The 24,170-nt window shown below is 43.0% G+C and overlaps 1 protein-coding gene across 1 annotated transcript in view; it reads right to left on the bottom strand.

Moving 5' to 3' along the window:
- Nucleotides 1-24,170, bottom strand: part of LOC144604033 (cytohesin-3) — a 68,416-nt gene that overhangs the window by 13,447 nt on the left and 30,799 nt on the right. The window contains exons 2-7 of the mRNA XM_078418054.1: nt 19,292-19,374; nt 17,026-17,090; nt 12,433-12,499; nt 7,630-7,748; nt 5,302-5,382; nt 2,129-2,241 (exon numbers count right to left, since the gene is read on the bottom strand). Coding sequence (XP_078274180.1) covers nt 2,129-2,241; nt 5,302-5,382; nt 7,630-7,748; nt 12,433-12,499; nt 17,026-17,090; nt 19,292-19,374 — 528 coding nt within the window. The remainder of the gene's footprint in view (nt 1-2,128; nt 2,242-5,301; nt 5,383-7,629; nt 7,749-12,432; nt 12,500-17,025; nt 17,091-19,291; nt 19,375-24,170) is intronic.

The following is a 24,170-nucleotide window of genomic DNA, read 5'->3' as shown; positions in this document are numbered from 1 at the left end:
CGGAGATACGATACGGGGGGGGGGGGGGGGAAACGCATCTCCATCGAGGTAAGAGATTAAAAAAAGTTTCCCCCAACTCCCCCCTCCCTCCCACAAAATAAAACAAGCTAAAGAACACTAAAACATACATTTAACACATACTAAAAAACAACAAAGATGGAAGGGACGAGTCAGACTGTTGGCGAGGCGGCCATTGCTCAAAACAAAATGGGCAGCACAGTTTTAGCATAAAGGGTTAAAGCTGCACCGTCGTGGACTGTGGACAAGATTTAGTGTTCAGCTAAAGAGCACAGTTACTTCCGAGCCTATTTATTCACTCTTCCTCAAGTTATCAACTCCCCCGCCAGTGCACAGCTGGGCACTGACCTCCACAACCCCAACATGGAAAGATGGCAAACTGCAGTCAGGAGCTGGGGTGGCCAGCCCAGAATGTCCTTGCCCCCACCCAAAGGGGAAGTGCACATCCAGATGTCACCAGCGCCAAGATAACAGGGGAGGCAGGGGAAGGAACTGGTGGTGGCGGGCAGAGTGGGTGGAGGTCAAAAGAAGGCTGCAATTCTTTAGAGTAAATTGTCACTCATATTAGAAAGCTCTTAAATATTAAATTTTTAAAATGCCATAAATAATAAATGATGTGACCCAGCCTAATTCTTTCATTTCATTATTGCTACAGAATTAATTTTTAAAAACTTGTTAAATTCTTCACAATAAGAGGGTAGAGGTGATCGCAGGCTATCACAGTATACAGTTACGTAACACTCCCAATGTGAGAAAACACCTTGAAGGTGCCAACCAGGAGCTTATTAGACAAATTTTGCTTCCAGAAGAGGAAATATTACCACAGCTGAACAAAAGTTTGTTCCAGGAACATCTTTAAAAGGCCAGAGGGACAGAGGAGTGTGTGAAGAACATACTGGTGAGAATGCAAAGCTGTAACAGCGGTGCAGCGGGTAGAGCTGCTGCCCAAGCGCACTGTATGTTCCCCTTTGCTCTACCTATTGTACTTGAGTTTGCCGACTGTATTTATGTACAGTATTATCTGATCGGATATCATGAAAGCAAAGCTTTCCATTGTGCCTTGGTACACGTGACAATAATAAACTTAAGTCACACTTGGGCAGGTTCGCAAGGCTGGTGAAGTGAAATCCAGGGAAAGGTGCCAGAAAATCCAAAGGGAAAAGACCTGATAGTCCCGTCCAAGGTGGAACAGAAGATCAAGGATTTCCCATTGCAAATTGCCACTGATATAGGCTGGTGGTAGAACCGAGAGGAACGTGAGGAGAATAGGTTACAGGAAAATGATTGGGAGTGGAATCGGTTTGCTCTGTCAGCAAGTGTTGCCAAAAAGCCTCCTTTATGATGCAAAGAAGTATGGAAATATTGAAGAATGCTGTCATCTCTTCAGTCCCTCCCCCCACCCCACACTTGGATTTACTCAAAATAAAATTCAGAAACGTTTTCCAAGGATGAAAATGTCATCGACTAGAGGGCTCAGCTTCAAGGTGAAAGGGACGACGTTTAAAGGCGATGTGTAGGGGCAAAATATTTTGCACAGAGGGCGGTGGATGCCTGGAACACACTGGGGTAGTGGATGCCTGGAACACACTAGGGGTAGTGGATGCCTGGAACACACTAGGGGTAGTGGATGCCTGGAACACACTAGGGGTAGTGGTGGAGGCAGATATGATAGTGCCGTTTAAGAGGATTTTAGATCGGCACATGGATTTGCAGGGAATAGAAGAATATGGATCATGTGCAGGCAGAGGAAATTAGTTTATCTTGGCATCACAACCAGCATGGACATTGTTGGTCGAAGGGCCTGCCCTGTAGTGTATTTTCCTAAGTTCCAAATTAAAAAAAAAGACATATTAATAAAGCATTAAAGAATTTTGGCTGCTTCTCATGTACTGCAGCTCAAAAAACCTCTGGGACTTTTCAGATGAGATTTGGCCTTTGGCATTGTGTCAGGAATTGGTTCAAGATGTGGGAATAAGCAAGACTATTTCTCCCCTTTAACGAGAAACGCACTAATGCAAAGGAACATCCTCCAGTGAAGGTCATTGTGGGAGAAAAAAAAAGAGTTCACCCCTACAATATATCTATTGCCTGTTTATGTAACTTTACAAACCTGTTGACTGGAAGACCCCTGGATTGCACTGACAGTAATGCGAGGCAAATGCTTCCATCATCCGGTCTATTTTCTGAGCCTCTCCTGGCAGCCTGAAGCTCCACAGAAACTGCCTGTCATGGAACAACAGGAGGACCAATTTTGAACAACGTGTTCAATCTGCAATGTTCAGTCGCTTAATAGAGTTATACAGCACAGAAACAGGCCGTTCAGCCCAACTTTACTTTACAGATATAGCCCTTCGGCCCATCGAGTCCACGTCAACCAACAAGGACTCATACACTAGCCCTATCCTACACACTAGGGTCAATTTACAGAAGCCAATTACCCTACAAACCTGCACATCTTTGAAGTGTGGGAGGAAACTGGAGCACCCGGTGAAAACCCACGTGGTCACAGGGAGAACGTACAAACTCCATACAGATAGCACCCATAGTCATCATCACAACCAGGTCTCTGGTCCTGTCAAGCAGCAACTCTACCGCTGCGCCACTGTGCCGCCCTCGCCGACTAATGGGCGCAGCAGTGGTGCAGCAACAGAGCTTCTGTCTTACAGCACCAATGACCCGAGTTCGATCCTGACTACAGGTGCTTGTCTGTACGGAGTTTGTACATTCTCTCCGTAACCTGCATGGGTTTTCTTGATCTCCGGTTTCCTCCCACGCTCCAAGGATGTGCAGGTTTGTAGGTTAATTGGCTTGGTAAAATTGTAAATTGCCCCTAATGATGTATGTTAGTGTGCAGGGATCGCTTGTCGGCATGGACCCAGTGGGCCGAAGGGCCGGTTTCCGTGCTGTATCTCTAAACTAAACTAAGACTAAGGCCATACCCTCTTGTCCGCGTCAACTAAGATGCTCCATCTACACTCGTCCCACCTGCCTGCATTTGGCCCGTATCTCTCCAAACCATTCCTAACCATACATTGAAATATCTTTTAAATATTGATATAGTACCTGCCTCAACAACCCCCTCTGGCAGCTCGTTCCATATACCAACCACCCTTTGCGTGAAAAAGGTGCCCATCAGGTTTATCAAATCTTTCCCCTATGTCCTTAGGTTCCTGATTCCCTTGCCCTGGGTAAAAGTCTTTGTACATTCACCTTTATCTATTGCCCTCATGATTTTATACACCACTATAACATTATGTCTCAGCTCCCTGAGCTCCAAGCACTCTGCACTGAAGCTGAAGGGTTGAGCAGTGCCATGGGCTTGTTCATTCCTACATTCCATAGGTCACAACATGCACAGCTTGAAACTGCCAGTACACTGGAGCATTGCTTCTATTACCATGTGATCATGGCTTTAAGAAAGAACAGGCTGAACATTATACATTTAATACCAATTAATGGAATCTAATGACTTCTGCTCCTTCGTACAGACACACACACACACACACACATAACTAACCCTCTCTTCCCCTCCCCCTCCCCCTTCCCAGTTCTCCCACTGTCTTCCTGTCTCCACCTATATCTTTTCTTTGTCCGCCCCCCCCCCCCCCTCCCCCTCCCTCTCCCCCGACATCAGTCTGAAGAAGGGTCTCGACTCAAAATGTACCCATTCCTCTCCAGAGATGCTGAGATACTCCAGCATTTTGTGAGTAACCCACATATACATGCAGGCACATGCACACTAAGTGTTCTCGTAAATTTAATGAATGTAATCATTGTTATTTCAGAACATGAGCCAAGTCACCCTGAGTCTCAGTGATTTTCTGGTGAAGTAACACTGCTATTGTCTTCCGGGATGAGTTGGCATCACACTGCCACACCTAACCCAAATCAATTTCAAAGGCCAGGCCTGGATCAAACCTGGGTCTCTGGAGCTGAAAAGCAGCAGTGCTTATTGCTGCACCATCTTGTAGTAACAAAAAACTGCAGATGTTGGTTAAACATCGGCTTGTACTCGTTGGAATTTAGAAGATTGAGGGGGGATCTTATAGAAACTTACAAAATTCTTAAGGGGTTGGACAGGCTAGATGCAGGAAGATTGTTCCCAATGTTGGGGAAGTCCAGAACAAGGGGTCACAGTTTAAGGATAAGGGGGGAGTCTTTTAGGACCGAGATGAGAAAGTTTTTTTTCACACAGAGAGTGGTGAATCTGTGGAATTCTCTGCCACAGAAGGTAGTTGAGGCCAGTTCATTGGCTATATTTAAGAGGCAGTTAGATGTGGCCCTTGTGGCTAAAGGGATCAGGGGGTATGGAGAGAAGGCAGGTACGGGATACTGAGTTGGATGATCAGCCATGATCATATTGAATGGCGGTGCAGGCTCGAAGGGCCGAATGGCATACTCCTGCACCTATTTTCTATGTTTCTATGTTAAAACACAAAAGGACACAAACGTGCTGCAGTAACTCAGGCAGCATCTCTGAAGAACAAGGATACGTGACGGTTTGGGTTAAGACCCTTCTTCGGACTGAGGCAGTGTTAAAAAAAAGGGTCCGACCCAAAACATCACCTATCCATGTTCCATGTGCTGCCTGATCTTTAGACTTTAGCGATACAGCGTGGAAACAGGCCCTTCGGCCCACTGAGTCCGCGCCGACCAGCAATCCCCATACTATCCTACACACTAGGGATGATTTACAATCTTTGCCAGTCAATTAACCTACAAACCTGTACGTCTTTGGAGTGTGGGAGGAAACAGGAGCACCAGGAGAAAACCCACGCAGTCACAAGAAGAACGTGCAAACTCTATACAGACAGCACCCGTAGTCAGGATCGAATCCGGGTCTAGTGCTGTAAGGCAGCATCTCTACAGCATCTCTACAGCTGCGCCAGTGTGCTGCCGTCTGTTCTCCAGAGATGCTGCCTGACCTGCTGAGTTACTCCAGCACTTTGTGACCTTCTGCTGCACCTTTATCTGGTCACATCTCTAGAGTGGGACATTAATCCATGCAGACAGACGGAAGCAGGAGTGATACTCCCTGCAACAAATTCCTACTGTACACCCACTCTGCCCCTTTAAGTGTTTCAAAAGTTGTAGCATTATGTGAAAAGTATCTAATTAATATTTGGAACAAAAATGCTACACAAGATGCAAAACAGAATTTCACAACCAGAATCTCCTCCTCCCTTTCATTTTGTACAGATTAGAAGCCTAATGGTATGATAATTTACTGGATTTATCAATGTCAAGCTTCCAGATAAGCATGTAGTTGTAAAAAGCACATACCTCAAAGCCTGTACTAGATTAAGGTCAGCAAACTCGTGAAGCTCGACAAATGCTTGTAGGACCTTCAGGTTAAATTCATCTCTGCAATAAAGGAGCAAAAATATATGCGTTACAAGATGCAATTTCTTCCATTTCAGAAAAATACAGATGACCTCAGCTCTACATTTCCACCTGCCCAAAGTCACCTTTCAGCTCACTGCGCCTCTAGAAGTTCTCCACTCAGCCCCATTCACCTTGCTCTTTCCACATAGCCCTGTAATATTTTCTGCTTCAAACATTTATTCAGTAGCCTTTCCAAAGTTCCTACTGAATTCATCCCTAAAGGAGCGCATTGAAAATCACACCGGTTATGCAAAACAAATTCTAAACATCTCTTTTCTTACTCTTTAGCTGATTGTCTTATATCCTTCATTACTCACCCTCCAACCATTGGAAATTGTTAATGCTTTAATTTTCCAAATTTCCCTTTTGGGCTACACCGCAAGCAAGCAAAATGATTCTTCTGCATAATATACAAGATCACAAGAGGAATAGATAGGGTAAATGCACACTTTTACCCAGAGTAGGAGAATCAAGAACCAGAGGCTATAGGTTTACAGTAAGGGGGGAAAGATTTACTAGGAAGCTGAGGGACAACTACAAAGGGTAGTAAGTATATGGGATGAGATGCCGGGGGAAGTAGTATCACAGCATTTAAAAAACATTTGGACAAGTAAATAGATAAAATAGGTTCAGATGGATATAGGCTAAACACAGACAGGTGGGACTAGTGTAGATGAAGCATGTTGGCCAGCGTGGGCAAGTTGAGCTGAAGGGCCTGTTTCCACACAGTATGACACAGACATGTAGCACTCTTATGATCATGCTAGTAGAGTAATTCTTCTGCAAAAAGTATTGTCTTGATACATAAACACTCAAAACGAACAGTTCTTATTGTGTCCCGGGGGGCCGCGCACGTGGCGGGAGTGTCCCGGGGGGGCGCGCGTGCGGCGCGAGTGTCCCGGGGAGCTGCGCACGTGGAGGGAGTGTCCTGGGGAGCCGCGCGGGCCCAATCCACCCGCCGAACAACCATGGCGCTGCTGACCAGAATGACAACCGAAGATCAGAACGCGTCCTGGTGGGCCCGACTCGCCCACAGGTCTCCCAGGGGACTACGGTGAGGCCGGGCAGCGAGGCCCATCTGGGCCGTAGCAGCCTCAGTGGTGGCAGCGATTGGAGCTTTGGCGGCAGCGGGGGACTCGGTGGCAACGTGGGTATCGGCGGCGGTGGGGTCTCGTGGTCGACGATCGTGAGGGGGGAGGGGAAGACAATGGGGTCACGGCGTGGGAGGGGATCACCGTGAGGGACAGTGGGAGAACAAAGGGGGACCCGGTCTGGGGTAGGTGCCCTCTAGTTTTAGAATCCTCTGCCCAGGGGATAATTCTGTGTTTGTTTGTTCATTTGTTCCAGTGAAGGCGCTGTGCACATGGGAGCCAGCCAACAGTCGCTTGTCGTTTTCTATTTGTTTTCACTTTTAATTTCAAATTTTTGGGTACCTTGTGTGCTTTGACTGTCAGCAGACCAATTTCCCTCCGGGGATGAATAAAGTTTTATCGTATTGTATAAAATGTCCTGCCCCATTCAATAGCTACTTTTAATATTTTTCTGATTGATATATGTATGGATGACATTGGCACATTGTAGAAAGCACAGGGATCTATTTTAGGCAAATCTTTATAAGAATCCAATGATGGTTTTTAAGAAGGAAGGCTGTTAACGGAAGCATCACCCAGCAGACGTTAACTGAGGGTTAAAGAGGCGGTTGAATGCAATGATATGCTGATCTGTGAGAATCTGTTTCATCCAATATAGTGCACAGCCCCACCGATTATCACAGTTCATGAACTCTGTGGTGCAACTTAGACAGGCCAAAGACGCTGAGAAAATTCCAAAAAAGCATGTGGGTGAGCAATAAGAAAATTACATTCATCCCACACAGCCTGTCATGGAGATACAGAGTCACCCCACTGAGTCCCACAACCCTCTTGCTCAGTGTATCTATTGCAAAAGAAAACGAGTGACAGAGGCCAGGGGAAAGGTAGACACTATCCAAGAACCTTAGTTACTACAGAGACAAAAGGAACTGCAGATGCTGGGTTTTTTTAAAAGACAAAGTGCTGGAGTAGCTCAGCGTCAATGGAGAACATGGATAGCCCCCAACCGAAAACGTCACATCCATGTTCTCCAGAGATGCAGCCTGACCCGCTAGGTTATGCCGGCACTTTGTGTCTACCTTAGTTAACACCATCAACTAACTCTCTGCAGCCCATTAAGTGAATAGATACATACCTTTCACCCAAATAGTCCCCTATGACAGTTTTATTCAATCCTTCCCCCTTGTATAGGAACTGGGCTATCTCTTCAGGAGTGTTGTGGAGAAGATCATTTTCTATTTGAAATTGTATACCCTGTAATCAAAGAAAACAAAATGTCAGAATAATCCTGGGATGCAAAAGACACTTCTTACAATATTGCTGTTCCTTCCCAAACCTTACCTTGCCAGAAGATAGGATAGAGTTGTAAGAGTTCCTTATCCAAATGTAGTGTATGCAAATGCCACTGGATTATCTGACCCTTGATCGCATTGGACATTGACTTACACTGGGGTAGTACAGTGAAGCAGCTGGTAGAACTGCAGTCTCGCTGCACCAGAAACCCGGGTCGATCCTGACCTTGTGTGGAGTTTGCATGTTTTCCTTGTGAATGCGTGGGTTTTCTCCCACATCATAAAGACGAGTGGATTCGTCATTCAAAATGTAGAAATAAGGAACTAATTAGACTGATGAAAGGTCCTGACCCGAAACATCACCTATCCGCGATGCTGCCTGCCCGCTGAGTTACTCCAGCACTTTGTACCTTTCCTGGGTTTGTAGGTTAATTGGCTTCTGCAAATTGGCCTTAGTGTGTGGGGAGTGTATACGGTGGGATAAGATAGAACTAGTGTGAATGGGTGATCAATGGTCAGCGTGGACTTGGTGAACCAAACGGCCTATTTCCATGCTGCATCTTTTAATCAATTCGATCAATCAATTCAATCAATGCAGTATCGAGCAGAGATATGAGAACCTGAGCACTCCCAACCTTGAATGAAACACGCCCCACCAATTGAAACAGCCCAGCTTTTACAATTGACAGACCTAACCAGATGTCTGAGCATAGTCATGGGTCAAAACTGTAGTAAAGGGCTAAAGAGAACTTGGTTTTAGCCCAATACCTACTGGAAAGTTAACCTTCAGCACTGCCAGTAGTCTCAGATGCAAACACTCACCACAACAGCGTATCATCAGTCAATGCCAGAAGTGGCTGCTTGGATCCTTTCATGTTCCGCATTTTGAACATGATCGTTACATTTTTATTAAAGAATTGTCAGGATGTGTAATAAACTGGAACATCATTGGACGTTGGTCATTATTTAGATGGACAGGGGTTGATTAGGGATAGTCAGCATGGTTAAGTATGTGGGAGGTTGTGTCTCACAAATCTAATTGTTTTTTGAAAATGTGGCCATAAAGAGCTGGAGACATTGCATGTATGGATTTCAGCAAGGCATTCGACAAGGTTCCACATGGTAGGCTGCTCTGGAAAGTTAGATCGCATGGGATCCAAGGATAGAATAGTTGAATGGATAGAAAATTGGCTCTATGCAAGGAGGCAGATGATGATGGTGGGCTGTTTTTTCGGACTGGTTGCCTGTGACTAGTGGTGTGCCTCAGGTTTCAGTGCTGGGCCTATTGCTGTTTGTCATCTATATTGATGATTTGGATGAGAATGTACAAGGCATGATGAGCAAGTTTGCAGATGACAGTAAAGTGGGTGCAGCAGGATCTAGATTGGTTGGGCAGGTGGGCTGAGGAATGGTTGATCGAGTTTGCAGAGAAATATGAGGTGTTGCATTTTGGGAAGTCTAATAAAGGTAGGACCTATACAGTATACAAGGTAGGCCCCTGCGAAGTGTTGTAGCACAGAGGGATCTTTGAGTGCAGGTACATAGTTCCTTGAAAGTGATGTCAGAGGTAGATAGGGTGGTCAAAATGGCTTTCAGCACATTAGCCATCAAGAGTATTGAGTACAGAAATTGAGAAGTCATGTTAGTTATAATAAGGCAGCGATGAGGCCACATTTGGAGTATTGTGTTCAGCTTTCATCACGATGTTATAGGAAAGATGTTGTCAAGCTGGAAAGGGTGCAGGGAAGATTTACGACGATGTTGCCAGGTCTCGACCCGAGCTATAGAGAGAGGTTGAGCAGGCTAGGACTTTATTCCTTGGAGTGCAGGAGGATGAGGGGTGATCTTATAGAGGTGTACTAAATCAGGAGAGGAATAGATCAGGTAAATATACAGTCATTTGCCCAGATTAAGGGAATAGGGAACCAGAGGACATGGGTTTAAGGTGGGGGGCAAAGAAGATTTAACAGGAACCCGAGGGGTAACTTTAAAAATATATATACATAGGGTGGTGGGTATATGGAACGAGCTGCCTGAGCAGGTAGTCGAAGCAGGTTCTATTGCAACATTTATGAAATATTTAGACAGGTACATGGATAGGATAGGTTTGTAGGGATATGGGCCAAATGCAGGAAGGTAAGACAATTGTAGTTGGGGCATTTTGGTCGGTGTGGGTAAATTGGGCTGAAGAGACTGTTTCCACTCTGTATGACTCTATCGTGTGTTCGAGAACTTCAAATTACACTGACAGATTTTGAAGAGACCATTTAAACTTTTAAAAGGCTTTCATAAAACAGGCCCATTATGTCTGAGCCCAACAAGATGGCAAATTAAACTACACTCAGTAGGACTATTCCCACAACCACCAACCTATTTTCTTCTCCCTTAACCTCACATTTGGAAATTGCAAAGTCAACACTGAAAGACTTTACCAGCCACGGTTTATCGTGCTCCAGATCCAGTGTAGGAAAACTGAGAGTAGATAACTAAAGACAATTCCTATGCAAGGCAACACAAGCTCATGGGTGTGAGCAGCCTCCATCTGTTATTGTGTGGTAAATAATTGAATGTTGAAAGGAAAATAATCTCAAATTTATTGCAATCTTCCTGAACCTAAACCAGTTCAAATCCCAATCACTCCCAGTTCCATAATCCCTCAGGAGTGGTGTTTGACCACTGGATGACAGCTCAACAGAAGGATCTACACAAATGTCCAAGCCACCATGCTGCACTTCACTATTATATTTACATTAATTACTTGCATGGGCTCCAGCCCAGCAACTTCCTTCAGGTCTGCGACTCCCCAATTCTACATTGACAATTTCTCACCAGCGATAAGACTTGATATTTTTAAAGAGCTTGATACAAGCTACAAGATGGCACCGGAAACATGGCCACTCTTTGTGTACTGCCTCAGAAGAAATTAACTTATTTTTTTTAATACTTCAATCGTTGCTCTTTGTTACTTATGCATGATTATGCTTACGTATAACATGATTTCACTGTATTGAGTTACGTGGTAATAAAGTAACAATTATCTGTTATTATGTGATAACGAATTGGACATTGCAAGAAAAATAATCTCAAATTTATTGCAATCTCTGGAATTTCCTCCTTAGACCTTTCTCCTCTTTTCAGTCACTTATCACTGAAAAACTTGAGGTCATGGCAAGAAGGTTGTGATTTTCGTTGTTATACCATTATTTAGGCCGCGGCTGGAGAACAAGGGCAGCACAATGGCACAATGGTAGAGTTGCTGCCTTCAGCGCCAAAGACCCAGGTTCAACCTGACTATGGGTGCTGACTGTATGGAGTTGGTACATTCTCCCTGTGACCGTGTGGGTTTTCTCTGGGTGCTCCAGTTTCCTCCCACCCTCCAAAGACGTACAGGTTTGTAGGTTAAGTGGCTTCAGTAAGTTGTAAAATTGTTCCTAGTATATTGGATAGTGTTAGTGTCCGGGGTGATCACTGGTCCGTGCGGACTCGGTGGGCCGAAGGGTTTGTTTCCGTGCTGTATCTCTCAAGTAAACTATAGGGAGCTATTACACTGGAGAGGGCACAGGGAAGAATTAGCTGTACGTGTCTTGCGATGGAGCATTTCAGCAATGAGGAATGACTGGATGATTGGGTTAACATACGAGGAGCGTTTGATAGCTCTAGGCCCGTACTCACTGGAGTTTAAAGGATGTCAGAGGTTCTCATTGAAGCCTACTGAATAATGAACAGCCTAGGTAGAGTGGATGTGGTTGTTTCCAGTAGTGGGAGAGTCTAGGACCAGAGAATATCTTCACAATGGAGATGAGGAGGAATTTCTTCAGCCAGAAGGTGGTGAATCTGTTACCGGGAGAAGGAAGGAGAATGGGACTGAGGGGAAAAAATAAATCAGCATGATCAAATATCAGAGCAGACTCAATGGGCCAAATGGCCTAATTCTGCTCCTATGTCTTAAATGATATGGTAGGTTGGGTTTGTCTTTGGAGCAGGAGTCCTGACTGAGATGTACAATATTATGAGGGGTAATTTAACTTTTTAATGTAAGCTACATCTAGTGATGTATTTATGAACTGTAGGCACCATTATAATGTAGGAAACACTGTATCCAATTATCACACTGCAAACTCCCACAAACAATACAGAGATAAAATGAACAGAAACTGCTCAATCTTTTGACAAAGTACAGAACGAGAGGAAAAAGCAACAGTTGGATTCTGAACCTTTAGGATAAGGAAACAACTTTCAGCAGAGAGCTTTCAGTACAAATTAAATCCCATAAACAAGGATTATTTTATTTTCATTATGACATGCCAGTGTTGCAAGACATAGGTTCGACTACGAGGGATGATTAGATACGGGTATAGGAGTTTAGGAGAAGCACAGATAGGGTAGACAGGCAAAGCCCTTTCCTATGGTAGGGGTATTAAAAGCAAGAAGATGTAGGTTTAAGGTGAGAGGAAGGAGTATTAATGGGAATCTGAGGGGTTAGGTATTTTTTACAGAGAGAAGTTAACATCTATAATAAATAGCAGAACAGTTGCAAGAAATCTAAATTAATAGAAAGTGCAGGAAATCCTCAGTAGCATTTTCTGTACAGAGAAAACATAGTTAATGTCTCAAATTATTAACTATCTACTAGAAATATCCCTTACCTTTTTGGGATCCATATTGAATTTCTTTCGCCCCATCGCCATTTGTTTATTCCTTTGGGATATTTTGCTGTAAATTAAGTTGCAAAAAAGTGAGGATGTTAGAAACGGTTGCTCCACGGGAGAGGCTCCTCCTTTTAGGTTTAACATTTCTTATCATGATAACATTTTAAAAAACAGGACCTAGTATAATCAGAAACATCCTCCGAGAGGGACATGGATGGCAAGACTGGAGAATGTGCATCGAACAATCAATAGATCTCAAATTGGGTTTGTTATCAGAATGAATTTACCTTCATGAAGCATGCAGAGGGCATGGATTATTTTTATAAAAGGACAATCCTTTCATAAAAATTAACTATAAAAGGCATTTCCAGCAACAAATCTACAAAGTGCATCACCCAATGGAATGCTCAGGGGAAGTTGTTAATACACCAGGGAAGAAGAATATACTGACAGAATACAAAGAGCTGGAAGAACACAGCAGGTCAAACAGCATTTGTGGAGGGAATGGATAGGCGACGTTTCAGATCGGGGCTCTTCTTCAGAGCCAAATCATCATCTGTCCATTCCCTCCAAACAGTACCCTCCATAATGTTTGGGACAAAGACCCATCATTTATTTATTTGCCTCCGTACTCCACAATTTAAGATTTGTAATAGAAAAAAATCACATGTGGTTAAAGTGCACATTGTCAGATTTTAATAAAGGCCATTTTTATACATTTTGGTTTCACCACGTAGAAATTACAGCAGTGTTTATACATTGTCCCCCCATTTCAGGGCACTATAATGTTTGGGACACAGGAATGTCATGTAAAGGAAAGTAGTCATGTTTAGTATTTTGTTGCATATCCTTTGCATGCAATGACTGCTTGAAGTCTGCGATTCATGGACATCACCAGTCGCTGGGTGTCTTCTCCAGTGATGCTCTGCCAGGCCTGTATTGCAGCAATCTTTAGCTTATGCTTGTTTTGGGGGCTAGTCCCCTTCTGTTTTCTCTTCAGCATATAAAAGGCATGCTCAGTTGGGTTCAGATCAGGTGATTGACTTGGCCACTCAAGAATTGTCCTTTTTTTTAGCTTTGAAAAACTCCTTCCTTTGTTGCTTTAGCAGTATGTTTGGGATCATTGTCTTGCTGTAGAATGAACCACTGGCCAATGAGTTTTGAGGCATTTGTTTGAACTTGAGCAGATAGGATGTGTCTATACACTTCAGAATTCATTATGCTACTACCATCAGCAGTTGTATCATCAGTGAAGATAAGTGAGCCAGTACCTTCAGCAGCCTATACAAGTCCAGGCCATAACACCCCCACCACCGCGTTTCACAGATGAGATGTTATGCTTTGGATCTTGGGCAGTTCCTTCTCTCCTCCATACTTTGCTCTTGCCATCACACTGATATAAGTTATCTTCGTCTCATCTGTCCACAGGACCCTTTTCTAGAACTGTGGTTGCTCTTTCAAGTACTTCTTGGCAAACTGTAACCTGGCCATCCTGTTTTTGCGGCTTACCAGTGGTTTGCAACTTGCAGTGTAGCCTCTGTATTTCTGTTCATTAAGTCTTCTGCAGACAGTGGTCATTGACAAATTCACACCTAACTCCTGAAGAGTATTTCCGATCTGTCGGACAGGTATTTGGGGATTTTTCTTTATTACAGAGAGAATTCTTCTGTCATCAGCTGTGGAGGTCTTCCTTGGCCTGCCAATCCCTTTGCGATTAGTAAGCCAGTGCTCTCTTTCTTCTTAATGATATTTCAAGCAGTTGATTTTGGTAAGCCTAAGGTTTGGCTGATGTCTCTAACAGTTTTATTCTTGTTTCTCAGTCCCATAATGGCTTCTTTGGCTTTCATTGGCACAACTTTGGTCCTCATGTTAATAAACACCAAAAAAAGTTTCCAAGGGTGATGGAAAGACTGGGGTGCTGAGAGATCTCTTTTCCTGCATTAAGGAGCCAATTAAACACACCTGAGCAATTACAAACGCCTGTGAAACATTATGGTGCCCTGAAATTGGGGGATTATGTATAAACACAGCTGTAATTTCTACATGGTGAAACCAAAATGTATAAAAATGGCCTTTAATAAAATCTGACAATGTGCACTTTAATCACGTGTGATTTAAAAAAAATACAAATCTCAAATTCTGGAGTACAAAGGCAAATAAATAAATGATGGGTCTTTGCCCCAAACATTATGGAGGGCACTGTTGATGCTGCCTGACCCACTGAGTTCCTCCAGCACTTTGTGTTTTGCATAGGTTCCAGCATCTGCAATTCCTTGTGTCTCCGGTCTGTTGGTAGAGTTCGATATAATTCTATGGAGCTCAAACTAATTATGTGTAACTGAGTTTACAAAGCTGCAGACTCCTGGAGTTCAACTCATGAGTTTGCATTAGATGAACATTTCCAGCATTTCCCTGAACTGGAAAACAATTATGCTTTGCCAGGAATCTACAGAGCATGGAGAATGAGTCAGTGCTGGATGTGTGGGTGCAGTGTGTCGCGATGTGGGTTTGAAGGCATTCTCTTGTTTCCACAGCAATGACAAGCCATAAGCCAAGAGCAACAAAGTCTGCTGCTATCCAGTGCACAAACATTACAGACTAGGATCAAAATCAGAGCATTCCTGCATTGTGTGCTTGAGAAACAGAGTTGGTGGAGTAAAGCTGCTGCCTCAGTGCCAGAAGCCCAAGTTCGATCCTGACCTTGGGTGCTGTCTGTGTGGAGCTTGCACGTTTTCTCTGTGACCATATTGGTTTCCCCTAGGTGCTCTGGTTTTTTCCCACATCCCAAGATGTGCAATGTGTAGGAAGGAACTGTAGATAGGCACAAAATGCTCGAGTAACTCAGCGAGATAGGCAGCATGTCTGGAGAGAAGGAATGGGTGATGTTTCGGGTCGAGACCCTTCTTTAGATTGAGGGTCAACTGGAGATATGGAAGGGTACAAAGAGAATGTAAGGTGTGAAAACGACAGATCAAAGCAGACGGTGATCACGGAAATGTTGAATGGTTCATTGTTGGCCATGGGGAAGGCGACAATGAGGCATACAAACAGTAAAATTAATCAGGAGGACAGTGAAACTGGTCGGAGAACTAGGGTGGGAAGAGAGAGAGAGAGAGAGAGAGAGAGAGAGAGAGAGAGAGAGAGAGAGAGAGAGAGAGAGAGAGAGAGAGAGAGAGAGAGAGAGAGAGCGAGAGAGCAAGGGTTACTTGAAGTTAGAGAAATCTTAATTCATACCGCTGGGTTGTAAGCTGCCCAAGTGAAATATGAAGTGTTATTCCTCCAATTTGTGTTTGGCCTTGCTCTTTTTCACATGAATGTAAGATACTAGAATGTTGGCAAACTTCACCTACACAGAAGAGCTTTTCATCACACAATATCCAAGCAGGGCAGCAAGTGGGATCTGCTGAAATTTTGGAAGACAAACCTGGCTACCTGATGCACGAGAATACTGAAACTCACAAAAGTTATATGATCTTCCTATTTTTCAGCTCCATTTGATTTATTTGACTTAAAGAAGATGAGTTCACCCTTATGCTTCCTGCCCAACACTATTCTCAGTCCATTAATGCTTCATGTTTCTTGATCTTTCCCCATCTCTAACCTTCTCCCAATCCATGACCCTCAACAATCTCTGTACTCTTCTAATGCTTGCCTCTTGAGCTCGCCATTTCTATGAATTCCACCATTGGCAGCTATACCGTGGGCTGCCTGAGCATTATTCTCTAAACTCATTCGCCAAACCCCTCTTTCCTCAAATACATTCTCAAAATCTTTTCAGTTTATCCATATCAACATTTTGTTATAGCTTGGTATGGAATATTATTTGAAAACATTCAAATAATAATTTTAAAAGACTTGTTTAGGCACGTGGATATGCAGGGAATGGAGGGGTGTGGGTTATGTGCAGGCATGTAAGAGTTGGTCTTAGAATCATATTTGGCACAGACATTGTGGGCCGAAGGGCCTGTTCTTGTCCTGTATTGTTCTAGGTTGTATAAGAACCTTAGGATGTTGTCTCACTATGGCATCATCTCCACTTAAATATGTGAATGATGAACATTGCCTTGCTAAGTAGGTACTGTAGATAAAGACAATTGCTGCACAAAGTCTTATCTCCCTCTGTCCAAAGTGAGGGGAAACATTTGGAGACCCAGCAGTACACTCTGGATTAAACACTCATTAGTGAAAAAAAGGAATTGCTATATTGCACACATCCAGGTCATCCACACACCAACACAGCATATTTAGATAAATGTCAATATATATTCCAATAGTTAGAAATCTCTCAAAGCAGAGAAAAATCGATAGCCTTTTTTTTTTTTACTGGAATGAAATGCATGTAAACAAATTCAACTTAATACAATTGACCTTAGTGGAACAGAAAAGGGGGAAGTTGGTACATTGTGACTGGTAAAATATTACCAAAACCAAGAGTTTCTTAGAGATGTAGGAAGCATTCATGCTTTATATTTATATCATGAACATACTGACACACAGGCACACACCCTCTGCTTAAATCAACATTTAGAATGGATTTTTTTTTAAACAATCGTGGCAAGAAAAAAATAGAGGTATCAAAGAGCAACTCACCTTTCATCGCTACAGGTCAGAGTCTCAATCTCACTCATTACTTCGGCGATCTCGTCTTTCAACCTCTGTTTAAAAATAATATTAATACTCTGAATACAATTTTACAAGGCAGTTTAAAAAGGCAGGCAAATGGAATGAATGCACACTTCCAGCGAGCCTGTTCCCAAAAATGAATCCTGACGCCTCTGAAGATGAAGTCACTGATGAAATGCAAAATCCAATAAAGCAAATCTTATTCATGTGGCAAGCAGCTGCAGACAGACAATACCACAAAATAAATCACTTCCCTGCTCTAACCACCCCAGGGGAATTCAAAATCTACTCTCTTAGGATAAAATTAGGAGCAAGGATTGTAAAACAATGCAACAACGTTAAAAAAAAAGGGAAATACCACAGAATTTATTCCAGGTAAATAATTTGAGATGAATTCCATTCTCCATTTATTACTGTCGCAATAAGAATTGGTGAGTTGGAATCCTATCCTACACCCATATAATTTCAACATCTACCAAAAGCGATGGATTGACACTAATCATCCCATTTTGCTTAAAGGCAGCAACAAAGATAAGAGTGTACAAGTTAAATTGCTTACCACAGGTTATAGTGTACATCAACAAACAGAATACCCATATCTCATGCACCCTGTCAAAACTGTCGTGGAATTGCGTTACAGTTTAAGAGTGAAGTGCACTACACACAACCTACATTCATCTATAATCTAATAATATATATTTTTTAATGTGGTTGTAGCTTAGGAACTAGAATAGTTTCTGACACCCCCTGCACTGGGATGGTACAACCAGAAAAACCTTAACAAAAGGCCTCAGGAGAATTTGACAAATTCATTAATCAACAGGCAGCGGGTTATTTTTAGAATGGAGGGGGAAAAATTAAGTTACACAATTTCATGGCAATATACCCACCCATTCAGAAAAAAAAAATGACCTCTGTTTATTAAGTTTTCTCATTTGGAAGGACAGTAACTGTGTTTTAAAAATAAAGCATAAATAAAACCACGTGCAACATGGAATAGATATTGCAAATGTTGACCCTGACCCTTCCCACTGCAATGCCAAAACTGACCCACAAAGCCTGTTGCAGTTGAGAGAAAAAGTCTCCCACCACCTGCTTAGGGACTGTCAATGAATGAGGCTTCGCCTGATACACCCACACTCCGAGCATATTAAGTAAACATCATCCCAGGTCATGACTGAGTGTGGTTCAAATGGACTGTATTATTCTGTGCACATTTTGGAAACGGCAGACATTAAAATACAGCATTTGCAAAAATGCAATACCATGCACATGCCAGACATAAAAATGCTATTGCTGTCACTTCAAATAAATTCTAATCCTCTGTGATTATCTTGCCAAATGTGGTTGCCACAGCGACAGAGAGCTAGAGCACAATTTCAATTAGACTACGCTTTTCGATCTGGATCTGCCATTCGATCAATTCCAATGTAGATGTGCATTTATTTCAAACATGTAGACCAAAGCCAAGATTAAAAATCTCTCTGACAAAGGTGTTCTGAAATTCCCAGTAGATTCCTGGGTTCTGCGTTGCCATTACCCAAACACGTACCCATCTCCACAAATATACACAAACATCCACAGGTGTCAATTTATTTAATTTGAAGTCATTTTCCACTTCACAGCAAAAATGCAAAGAAGACCGAGTCCTTAAAATCAATAGACGTAAATTCAATTTAACCTCAATGCAAAGTGAGTCCATCAGAAAAAAACAAGGTAGAATCAGTCCGTACAAGGGTTCTGACACAAAACGTTGTCCATTGATTACCTCTACAGATGCTGCCTGACCCACTGAGGTTCTCAGGCACTGCGTTGCCCAAGATTTCAGCATCTGCCATTCCTTGTGACTCCAAAATAAGTCTATGACTGAGATACAAGGCCATTTCAAAAATAAAATCACAAAACTTTAATCTGCTACTATGCAACAACAATCGGTATATATATTGTGCCCACTATAGTAAGATATCTCAATGTGCTTCACAGAACATTATCAAAAATAGGGGAATATAGTTTACACTGGGCCAGAGGAGATTTATAATTGACAACTAACTGAATGCTTTGAAGGGGTACATACTTATGCTCTTAAAGTGAAAATCTTCAGGGATTTCCATTTAGTGTCCAACGAACCAAGTAGGGCAAGTGAGGGGGGATACACAAGAGGTCACAGTTGGAGGAGCACAGTGATCACTTTCACAATTAAAGCAGATGCAACAGCCAAGCTAACCCAACTCACCTCAATGTCAGCCATTAGCTCCTTCTTCCTTCGTCTAATGTTCTCCAACTCCTCTCGCTCTTCAAAGGATAGCTCTGCGGGCACTGTGAAAGGAGGAATTTCAGGTGAGTAAAATTTAAACAAAAGAACTGCACATTAAATTTGAAACAACAACCTACAAATTGTATATAAATATACCTTTCATTTATATGCACCTGGGTTAATGAAATCCAATTTAAGCAAAATTTCCTAATAGTTCCCACATCATTATTTGTATTTTTTTTAAATAATTTCTACGCACAATTTTTACTGCCTTGACCTTTAGTCAATAGCACGGTAAGTACTATCTCTTAATGCACTCAAATCTTGTCCTCTGATCTTTATGTCAAGGACCTTATTGTTCAAAATACTTTCCAAATGATGGTAAAAAGCAATAGGAGTTTAATAGTATTAAGATATCTTGAACAATTGGGACACAAGTTCAAATCCATCTTGGGACACAAGTTCAAACTACACAGACCATCGAACAGTATAGCAGAAGAACAGGTCCTTCGGCCCACAATGTTCACATCAAAGATGATGTCAAGTTAAACTAATCTTCGCCTGCATCTCCCTCCCTCCATCTCCCTCCATTCCCTTGATTACCATGTGCCCAGCTAAAACCCTCTTAAATGCCACAGTAGTGTCTGCCAACACCACCACTCCTGTTGATGCAACACACACATTGCTGAGTTACTTCTGGCACATCATCTCCTGGACAGAGGACCCAGAACCACCCTCTGCAACTGGATCCTTGACGCAGACTGCAATCAGCAAGGATAGGCAACAGAACATCCCCCATCATATCTTGATAGGCATGGATGCATGTAGGTTTAGGTTTATTAATGACACGTGTACAGTGAAATGCTTTGTTTTGCATGTTATCAAATCAGAAATCAGATATTGTATATAAATACAATAAAGTGAAACACAAGTACAATTGTAGAGCAAAGGGGTAGATACAGAGTGCAGAATATAGCTCTAAGTATTGTAGTGCACCAGTTACAGAGACAAAGTCAAATGACCACAATGGGGCAAAGGTGAATCAGAAAGTAGCTAGTTTACGGAATGACTGTACAGAGGTAGAATAACGTTTACTGAGGTAGCCTGATAACAGAGGTAGAATAACGTTGGGCCAAAAGGCCTGTTTCCATGCTGTGTACTATGCCTAAAGTTGTAAATGAATGAGAGGTCAGGCAGCATCTACAGAGAGAGAAGTGGTGTTAACATTTCAGAATCTAAATTAATTTTTCCCCACATATGGGTCCCCACCAGAAATGTCACCAATCCATGTATATTTCTGGGATGCTGCCTGACCTACCGAGTTACTCCAACACTTTGTGCCTTCCCTCGGTAAACCAGCATCTGCAGTTACTTGTTTCCACATCTCTCTCGAGTATTCATGACAACTTTCGGTCCATAAGGAGCCACTGAACTTTAATGATAAAACTCCCCGAATAAAATGCACCTCCATTGTTTGCAGCATTTTCCGAACTTAATACAGATTTCCAGAACGCAGAATACTTTGCATTTGTATTAGGTTTTAGTTTTGGACAGCGAGGCGGATCAGCATTTAACAAAAAGCAAATCGTTTGAACAATCTTTTTGGGGGTAGATGGGCGCGGGGAGTGCTAAAACGCATGGCCGATTATAATGTGAAATCTTGATTGTTGCATCGAGTGTCTGCGGATGGAATTTATTTCACTCACCCTCCACTGCAAAGACCTCACCCTGAAGTTGACCCAGAAGAGCGAAGCCACGAGAACGACAGATCCTCACTAGCCCACCGCGTGAAACCCAAAGTTAGACTGACCGAGCGAGAGGCGAAATTATCTCCATTTATCAGAAGCGCTCTTAAATAATCCACAGATCGCAAGAGACAAGAGAAAATGTGTTGGGTTTTTTTTGTTGCGTGGTTTATGGTTTGATGTTTTAAGCAGAACTTCAATTAAGCCAATACATGGTCACGGGCTCTCGGGAGAGACGCCAGCCAGCAAGGTGGTTGTAGGCGGGAGTATAGATACCGCGGAAAGAGAACAATTCTCTCGGGACCTTACCCCAAAAATCAGCACGTTTCACTCACAATAAGGGAGCTCCCCCGAGGCAGCGACAGTCAATCCCAGGTTTAACCCCATCCCCCGCTGCAGAGAACCAAAGATTAGCTGTATACAACGCAACTAACGATCAGGACAGACTGTCCAGTCCCTGTACCGTTACAGACAGAATAGAACACAACAAATCAATTTTGAACCAGATACAATCCAAGCAGATTGAACACGGTCGCAGACAAATAAAGTGGAGGTCACCCAACGTTAATAAAACCACGAGTGTACTCCGGATGTTACTAATTGTATTGATTTCCTTGAGGGAGTAATATTTCTGCCCCAGCTGCAGAGGGGAGTATGGATGGAGGAGTAGAAAGGGAAGGAAGAAATCAAACGTGACCCGCTCCACCTCGTAACCACAAAGCAATGATGCTAGAAGCAAGCAAGAGATATTTTTCAACAGAGCCGTGCAATTTAAACCTCTAAACAACCGGAATGTTCAGTGTTGGAGACGCTTTAAAAACGAGACTTGCAGAAGACGTTATCAGGGTCTACCGGATACAGAACAATGCAATCTCATCGGTTGCTGTGCATCGCTCTCTTTCCCCACTCCTCTCCCCCCACCCCCCTCCCCATTCGACTCTCTCCCCCACTCCCCTCCCCATCCGACTCTACCCCCTCCCAATTCGACTCTCTTCCCCCATTCGACTCTCTCTCACCCTCCCCATCCAATTCTCCCCTGCGCCATCTGACCCACGTTTTCTCTCTGTCTGCCTCTGTCTCTCCCCTCCCTCTCCTATCCATTTGACTTTCTCCCTCCCCTTCTTTCTCGTCCCTCTCCTCGTCCCCTATGGCAACAAACACGGATTCAAAAAGGGAAAAGGGTTTAAAAACAATCCACCTATTAAAAGGCCAGTGGCATTTTTCTGACACTAGGACAGAACATCCCAGTTATGGGGTTAGTGGAACCGACCCATTGCCCATGTCCACATTCTCCAGACCCAGCAGCCAAAGGGAAAATCCTATCATCACGGTGCTTCAACTAAACACTTCTACGTGAATCTTCCAGTTAACAGAACATCAGGATAATTAATAGCAAAGAAGAGAAAAGGCAGGGAAAGGCACAAAATACATGGCACAATAATGACTATTTTCCAAGCATTAACAAGTCTACAGCTGATGAGAAGTAATGCTTTTGCAAAACTCAGTGAGAAAAATACAACCACAAATGGGAGGAGTGGAGGGGATATTAGACTTTTGTCATCAGTTGCATTTCCAATTATACACATTTTGATTCCTGGATGAGGAATCAATGTTTCCAGGATACTGCATTTAGTCACAAAAATAATTGTCGAGGCATAACACAGACATGAAGGGGGGTGATCTGTTAGTATTACAGCACAATCAAATAACAACTTGCATTTCTACAAGATACTACGACTAATGTTGCTTCACATGAGCAATGAGATCAACATTTGACATAAAACCTTGATAAAAAGCAGGTGCAGATCAAGGACTTGGATGGAGAGATAGATGTGAAGGAGGCAGAGGTTGAGTGGTGGCCAGTTAACACCTACAGGGTGTTAATTCCAGCAGACTTCTTGATGGAGCAGAGAAAACTGACGATGTTTTGCGGGGTGTAGTTCAGAGTCCAGAAGCTCTGGGAAGGAAGGAAAGAAGGGGAGGGGAGGCAGGAGCACAAGGATGAAGAGTTGAACTGTTGATGGTCCAGGAACCAGCATGGATCTGTGAATGCTAGGCTGGTGCTATTTGAAGGTTTTTTTTTAACTTACCATTCACAGATACCACCACTATCAGAAATAGGCTTTATTCTGTTTATTAGAACATGAGCTTATCAATACTAAGTGCACCAGGCATATCATTATACTCACACAATTTGTCAACATATCGCTCAGGTTTCATTCCCAATCATCTATTCCCCCATGCAACATTTGATGAACTTATTACACAGTGTCCAGTGGGCCATCCAACGTTCTGTCCCCACTACTGTCCGTTCCCAAACTGAATGGTTTTCCAGATCTTCTGAAAAAACACATATTGGCACGCTAAAGATTGTGTGATGTACCTCCATCATTAACTACAGGTGACGTAGATTTTCAAACTCAGATTGGAAGTGAATTTAAATTGTGCCATTGCATTGAGGGTCCAGTAACAACTATCATGCTGTCAAACAACACATGGACCATCACTGATTTTGGGACAAAACATAAAGTACTGGAGGAACTCAGTGGGTTAGGCAGCTGCTGTGAAGGGAATGGACAAGCAACATTTCAGGTTGGGACCCTGCTTCTGACTGGAGTCTGAAGGTCCCAAGGCTCTATGGACTCCGCCTAGGCCTTGGGCCAAAATCAAAATGCTCAACTTGTCCTTCATTGGTCAAGCTTATATCAATCCCTCACAAAGCACAGATGATATGGTCCTTACCACATTGGTATTTGTAGAAAACCAGCAGCTATTTATTCAACACTGCAACAGAGGCTACACTCCAAAAGTACTTCACTGGCTGTAGTGTCCCAAAGATGTGAACCACAGGTCAGCCGAGGCAAAAAACCTATCCAAGGTTTAAGGTGAGAGGGGAAAGCTTTAAATGGGAACCCGAGGGGCAATTTGCACTCAGAGGGTGGTGGGTATATGGAACGAGCTGCCAGAGGAAGTAGTTGAGGCAGGTACTATAACAACATTTAAAAAGACACTGGGCAGGGACCAGTATATTTAGAGAGATATGGGCCAAACCTGGGCAAATGGGACTAGCTTAATATGGGGCATCTTGGTCATAGACCGAAGGGCTATTTTAC

This window comes from Rhinoraja longicauda, chromosome 21 (genome assembly GCF_053455715.1).
Source record: "Rhinoraja longicauda isolate Sanriku21f chromosome 21, sRhiLon1.1, whole genome shotgun sequence".
NCBI lineage: Eukaryota > Metazoa > Chordata > Chondrichthyes > Rajiformes > Arhynchobatidae > Rhinoraja > Rhinoraja longicauda.
The sequence above is the reverse complement of the archived record's forward strand: the minus strand, read 5'-3'. Positions and strand labels throughout refer to the sequence as shown.